At 41.2% G+C, this 7,583-nt stretch overlaps 1 protein-coding gene across 1 annotated transcript in view; it reads left to right on the top strand.

Annotated features, from left to right (window-relative positions):
• NEXMIF (neurite extension and migration factor) overlaps positions 1-5,131 on the top strand; it is a 6,051-nt gene extending 920 nt beyond the window's left edge. The window contains exons 2-3 of the mRNA XM_007450336.1: positions 66-4,440; positions 5,038-5,131. Of these exons, the coding sequence (XP_007450398.1) occupies positions 66-4,440; positions 5,038-5,131 (4,469 nt within the window). The remainder of the gene's footprint in view (positions 1-65; positions 4,441-5,037) is intronic.
• Positions 5,132-7,583: the final 2,452 nt, after the last annotated feature.

The following is a 7,583-nucleotide window of genomic DNA, read 5'->3' as shown; positions in this document are numbered from 1 at the left end:
GAGAGTTAATGAGTCTGGTCTAATACCTTTAACTTTATTTCTGTCATTTTCCCCCTTTTCTCTAGATTCAGAGGACCAGGATGTGGCAATGAAGTCATTTGCAGCTCTAGAAGCTGCTACACCAATCCAGCCTATACTGGTGGCTCAAAAAGAGAACCTGATGTATCCCAGAGGTCTCCTGCCTCTGCCCTCTAAGAAGCCCTGTATGCAGAGCCCTCCCTCTCCTTTGGGCCTGATTGAAGCACCTGAGCATGCTGCTAATAGTGCTTCTGTGAATGCCATCTCCCTTACATCTGGTGTTGCAAAAGGCCTGAACACATGGTCACTGCCCAATGAGTGTGAGAAAGCTCCATTTGCCATTATGGAGCCTGCAGGCATGTCAGCTCTGAATGGGGAGTGCCTCATGCAGCCAAGCCGGACTTGCTTGGGCTGCTTCATGGAATCCAAGGATGCAGTAGATCCTGAGCCAGGGATCAGTCTAAAAGTCAGTGATCTAAATAAGGATTATGAAACTTGTGCAGTCTCTGATATAGGGATTCAGTGTATTAATGCTGGAGAAAACATGAAATACGGAGAGCAGCTGCTCTCAGACCAGCTCCTAGGCTTCCCACTGCACAAATCAAGGGCAGGAGATAGACGAGAAGCCGAGAAACCTGACATTGACTTGGAGGACCCAGCTCAGAAAAGTTATTATGAGGCATTACTATTAGATAAGTGCAATACGGAAGAGGCTTTGCTGGCAAATTCCAATCAGGATTGGGGTTACTTTGAGACTTTTATTAGTGAGAGTAAGATTGAACTTCTTGACCTCTGTTCCAAGAATGAGCTGTCTGTCAACCTGTTCTCTGAAGAAGATGTGGATAACTACATGTTCGATGATGATGAGTCAACACTGGGCAGTGATGTCTGCTCCCTGAAAATTCGATATGAATCCTTCCAGGACAATGTCCGAGACAAAACCACCCTTTTGATGCAGGAGGATGCCCAATTCAACTTTTTTCCCAGTGTCTTCACTACCTGCCCCAAGCGGGAGTCTAAGAGTGGGGCCCTGAAGCAGAGCAGTGATCTTTCCCAATTCAAGGTCCCTGATGTGAGCATTATCTGGGGGGAGGAAGATAAAAACTTGGACAAGAAGAAAGGCAAAGAAGAAGGCCAGGAAGACAAAGGTGTAGAGAAAAAAGATGCTAAGGATAATGGAGAAAAATCTGCCTTAAATAAACCATGCAGTGGACCTGAAGTAGGGCAATTTAAGAATCCAAAGCAAGGCTATCTTGCCAATTCCTTGGAGGCATCAGGGAATTTTAGTGATGACAGTTCCTTCATTGAGGTCTCTTATGATGCCATGGGGGAGATCAAGGACTGTAGCCGCTATATGGCTCGGGACACTAATTCTGGCAGCTCCTCCTCCCAGCAGAATTATGGGCTACGAGCCAAGAGAAAAGTCAGGTATAGTGAAGATTATCTATATGATGTTGACTCACTAGAGGGTGAAAAAGTAAATGAGAGGAAGGAATGGCTGCCAGGTGGTTGTAAAGAGGAAGATGATGATGAATGGTGTCCCAAAAAGAGAAGAAAAGTAACTCGTAAGGAGCCCCCTGTTATTATCAAATATATCATCATCAATCGTTTTAAAGGTGAGAAGAACATGCTGGTGAAGTTGGGTAGGGTGGATGCCAGTGAGACAACAGTGAATTTGAGTGAGATGCAGCTCAACAAATATGCCAAGCTGGCCCCCTTGAAGGGCTTCTGGCAAAAGAAGAAAAAGCAGAGAAACAGCAATTCAGACTCCAACAAAACACCCTTATGCCAAAAGCAAAGCTTTGAACCAGGTAGCTTTGAGGTGTCATTCCTGCCACCTGCTCGCAAACGAAAATCTAAACTTGGCAACAGGCACAGGATTCAAAGAATCCCATCCATGGAAACTTCAGCAAGTGGTAAGCAGGTTTCATTCTGCAATGATGAGAGGCAAGCTAGTAGTCGTAAAGAAGATGGAGGCCTGAAAGGTACACTGAAGTCAGCACCTCTGGCTGCCCCCGGCTGTGCAAATGGATCACATTTAAATGACATCACAGGCCCTGACTCAGTGAAAGTCAAAGCCCAAGATGCACAATTTAAGGGACCAGAGAGGAAAGTGCTCAACAAAATCAAATTTAAAAGTGAAGCCAGGTTAAAATCCAAGAAAATCAAAGCTGGGCAAGAAAGCAAGCCAGTTGTTCAAATGACCCCTCTTTCGGGAGACCAATCTTCCAAGGCTAATTCAAAGAATGAAGCTATTCCTGGGACCTCAAACGGTTCACATCTATCTGAATTTCATGAGACAAAGGTTGCTAAGAATTCTACTTTCCTACCAACCACTTGCTCTTCTGAAATGCCTCTATCATCTGCTCATGTTGCCAACAATATACCTGTTATCCCTGGAGGGTATTTGCAGACATTGTTAGATGCTTCTGACTTGTCAAATAATACTGGCATTTCATACTTCACTCAGCATTCTCCAGAGCAAAATGAAGTCAGCCTCACTCAAACAGAAAAATCATTTGTACCTCTCCAGCCTGCCCAGGACTGTGTGCTTTCCTCGCCTTCTGAGTCTGAGCTGCTTCAATCATCCCAAAACTTCAAAATGGAATCAAGCAACTATGGAAATGTGTGGCCCAACAAACCTACTTCTGGCTCCCAGGAATTCATGGCTGCAGTCTCAAGGGAGATAGCTCCAAACCAATCATGTGAATTTGGAGTCTCCCAAGTAGTTTCCATGGAAAATAACCTCACAGCTACAACATACAATCCGATCTGCCTCAACAGTGGTGGCAGTAGTTGCAACAAGGTCCTGTATGCATCTGTGCAAGACACCCAGCTCTCATCTGATGACTCTTATCAATTATGTCACTTTAATAATGGAGAGATCTGCTTTCCTTTCCAGCAGGGTCCAGTGAATATGGATGATGGGCGGCTCTTTAGCTTTGATTCCATGGCCCCACTCTCTGTCAACTCAAGCACTTATTGCTCCTTAAGCTTGAAGTCTTGTGAAAAGGATGGTGATGATGATATCACTGATGACTTCCTGGCCCATTGCAGCCCCAAGCTGGTGATCCAGCAGAGCATTGATGAAATAGCACCACTAAAGGAGTCCACTGACCTCCTGGATATCTCCAACTTCACTCCTGACAAATTCCGCCACTCTTCCCTCTCAGAGATGTCCCCACCTGACACCCCCAGTCTTTCCCCTCAGATTACCAGATGTGAGAGTATCAAGACACTAGGAACACTAAAGGTGTTCCAAGAGGGTGTACCAGGAATACTGGGCAATATGGAAAAAATCAAATGGGACTGCAGTACCCTTTCACGGCAGGTCCAAGTGGATGATGGATTTACTTTAAATAACCATCAGTTTCAGTTCCATATGTTCAATGATGAGGATTCTGTCAGCCTGCTCCAAAAAGCCCCTTGCTTATCAGCGTTTAATGATCCATCTGGTCAAATGAGTACCAACAACAAGGTGTCAAAATCAAGAAAGAAAAGTTCACCCAACAAGAGTGGGGCTACCAACCAAAGCTCTTCTCAGAAAAACAACAGGAAAAAAAACCCCAAAGCCAACAACAAAGGGATTGAAAAACCACCTGGCAAAACCTCCCGCCAGGTCCCTAAGTCAACAAAGAAAGGAAAATTCATGGCTGCAGTCAATGGAGAGAAAATGCAAATTGGCATCAGTCGTGGAGGAGGCCAAGTCAACAGCATATCCTCCACAGGGAAGACTTTGGCTGAATGTATCCAACATAGTGGCCCTGTGGCCTCTATGAAGATGCCAAGTCAGAAGGGACTTTCTGGAGATTGGTCTTTGGGGAAGGAGAGCAGCCCAGGCTGGAGTGACATGAGCATGGGCACCAACACCAACAACCTTCTGGATGATGATCAACGGGAATTTCAGGAGCCTTCTTATATCTTGTCCAACATTGCCTCTGGTATGGCAGATGTGCAGAGATTCATGATGGCCTCCATAGAGCCCCTTTGCGAACCCATGGAGCACCATGGAGACCCCAATATATTCTACTCCCCTGAGTCCAATAGTCTAAAATTAAAAACCCTCAAAATATTGGCTGGGACACCACAGGAATCTAAGAAAAAGGCCAACAGTGGCTCTCCAGGAGCCACTAAGAATCACAGGTCCATCAAGGGTGTGAGTAAAAGCAATGGGAAAGCAGCGATAGGTGATCCTGGTCGTGCAAGCATGTCTGGTTATAACGAGGACTCTTGCTCTGCCTTCTTTGATAAAAAGTATAATAACCTGAGCACTTTAGGCAATAATGGACCGACACACAAAAAGTTATATCGTCACAAAACCAGCTCCAAGGCCCTGAGAGATGAGAAGTGTAAGGGAAAGCGTATGGAGCGAGAACAGGTCCACAAGGATGAGGCTGGGACAGCTTCTTTTGAAAAACTGAGGTAATATTGCATCAAAATGGCTGAGATGATGCACCCTTAGCTTTCCTACTCTGCTAAGCCCGCAGTCCCTCATTTTTTTCCCTCTTGAAAGCAGTTTGCATGAAAGAAACTGTCCCATTCCCTTCTTTTTCAAATTAAAAAGAAAAGAAAAAAAGTGCATGAAAATCCCTATACCTCTAAGCCACACAAAAGATTGGGCAATTTTGTAGTGGCTTGACTAGGGATAAATTCTGACAAGGCTACTTTTTCTGCTAGTCAGCATTAGTTTTTACTTACTGAGAAAATACAACTAAAATATGCTCTTGAATGACTTGGGGAAGGGAAGGACTTTGCAGTAAGAAAATTTTTGAATAACAGAATTTAAAAGTTATATAGACAAAAAATGCCAAGATCATTTAAGCAAAAAGAGCATAATTTGGAAAACAAAATCTCATCATTTGGCAATTAGGAGTGCTTTCTAGTGGCCCCTGCTATTTTATCTTTTTCTGCATCGTACGGCATCTAGTATGATGTAAACAAATTTAGATTGTATGATCCCTTTGTGGGACATACACTAAAGCTAACTAAGATGGCATAAATTGTTTGGTTTTTCTGCAGGGATTCCGACTACAATCTCCTAAAAGCAGAAACAGCATTTTGGGTTTTACCTGTGTTTGAAGAAGAGACTCCCATTTTCCAGAAAGACATTTGATGTTTGTGTTTTATTTCTTTCAAAATATGCCTTGTGGTATGTATGTTGACATGTAAGTGCTTAAAGAAAAGAATTTTAAAGTGTGGGAATAAGTCTTTGGAAGCAAACTTTAATCTTATGTTCTATGTAAAAGACTTTAGAAGTCATACAGTTGCACAAAGTAGTTTATGCACTGTTTACCCAAGGGGAAAGGAAGTAAAACATTGTGCCAAACTACAAAAAAGTGACTGTATTGTATATATTTTTACTTCTATATCAACATTTGGTTGTGAGTATTTGGGGAGCTTGTCCCTGTTAATTTACTAGAAACATTCCAGTGATTCTTGCTATTAACCACCCCCACTTATGTGGATAGCACCTGTAGATCACAGTGGAAAAATATGTTGTGTTACACAATTTACCAAAACTTAAAGGATACTGTTTGAAATGTGCCAAATTTCCTTACCTCATATCACAGATTCACCCCACAGTTTAAAGCTCATTAATTAAGTTTTAAAATATATATCTATAAGCATACATACATTATTTTAAATTTTTAAATTCTCCTGTCCTGTGTGGAAACATGAACCATTAAACAAGGCACAATAAAGGTTTGTTTGTTGCATTGTATAAGGGTTAAAGTGTTGGAAAAGTCTGGAAGTCACAACAGCTAAGTCCATCAGGGACCCAAGTATATGCATTTACAGAAACTTTTACAAGGAAACAAAACAGCTGCTTTAAAGTTTGTTTTCTAAAAGCAAAATCTGTAGCTGAAAATTATTTAAAGTGCAAAGTTATATTGCTGATACTTTATATCTCAGTTTTATATATTTTATAATAGTCTGGGATAAATTATAAAATAGCTATAAAATTAACACTAAGATAAATGAAGTACATAGATTGCTTTTATTTAAGTAGTTTCCTAAATGTTTTATTCCAGTTTTGTCAAAAGTGCACTCATATCATGGCTTTAGTGTTAAGTGTTTAATCTTGCAATGCCAATGTCATTTAAAGAAAATGTTAAGGCATCTCAGTTTGACACCTATGAATCACATTCGATAAGCTGAACAATTTGTGATAACAACTAATTGGGGCCATATATACTTAGTCTGAGCATAACTAGTATTTGATGCCACACACTAAACTTAATTCCCAATCTTTAATATAAATTTTTGAAATCACATTTTTTTATTCAAGCCCTTTCCCTTTTTAAAAAATTTCACAGCTTCAGCATCCCTCACGACTAGCTTTTTCTTCCCCTTTATTCACCACTTGACTTCTAACATTTGGTCTATTTTCCTTGCACAGTTGAAGGCCTGTGTGTCTGATGACTGATGCATTATGGCACAGATGAGATAATGGATTTGAAAGCGCTTTGTAGATCGTAAAGTGCTATAGAGATATAGGGGATTCATATTATTAATATTGTTGGTTGTTGTTGTTGTTACTCTTACTATTCTTACTAATATTGTTACTAACCTATTAACTTGTGAATATATAGGCTGCGGGTGGGAGGGTGGAGAATAAGTGGGTGGGGGAAAAGGGAATTTTAAAAAAAGGGAAGATGTTTCAAAAGGAAAACTTTAAGCAAAATATGAACCTACCTAGTCATTGCCACCTAAATATATTCACAAACAGAGAAGCAACATTTGAAAGTAGTCAGAGAGAAATGGAAGGAAGCCTGTCATATATATAAGTATACACACTTCCCAGTCCATGATTCCTTTTACCAGCCAGCTCTACTACTTACTGCTAGGTAGTAAAATGAACAAGCCTGTGTTCTTGATGGTGTGATTGTGTATGTCTGTGGGGACAAGTGAGTGAAGAGCATTTCATGAGGCTGCTTCAGGCCTATTCCTAGGCTTTGTGTGTGGTGAGTCCTGGAAAATTACTTAATGGAAAGGCACCGGGTGCAACATGTCTCCTGCTCTACAGCAGCCATCCAAAAGGGAAAATAATCAAACTGGAATATTTTCTTCTATTTCTCCACTCTGATAGCTAGCTGTTTTTACTAAATGCTGTGGCTGGTTCCTAGGAACTGGTCTTTGTTTTGTTTTTGTTTTTATTTTTCTGTTTTGCAGCTGAATTTAATTTGGAATAACCAACTCTGCCTGTAGTCCCCAAGACTCCAGATCTCAAAGTCACCTGTTAGCTTACAGGAATGGAGTGCTCTATATGTAATCAAAAGGTGGCAGTCAAATAAGGAATAAAGAAAATGTTCTATGAGTACAATGTGTTTTATAAATATAAATATGGGAGAAGTTGTACCAGTTTTTCTCAGTATCAGTTCAGCTTTGGAGAATGGGGTGAGGTGGGGTAGAAGGACAGCCTGAAACTGTTGGAAATAAACAATTTCCTTGTCAGAACTTGCTATCATGAGTCCTTTGGAATGGATACTTTTTCAGTTGCTCCTATGGAGCCCATTAGGAGCCAATTCTAGGACATGGTTCATCCCTTTCTCCAAAGAGAATTG

This window comes from Lipotes vexillifer, unplaced genomic scaffold (genome assembly GCF_000442215.2).
Source record: "Lipotes vexillifer unplaced genomic scaffold, Lipotes_vexillifer_v1.1 scaffold880, whole genome shotgun sequence".
Classification (NCBI taxonomy): Eukaryota; Metazoa; Chordata; class Mammalia; order Artiodactyla; family Lipotidae; genus Lipotes; species Lipotes vexillifer.
This window is presented reverse-complemented; position numbering and strand designations above follow the sequence as displayed.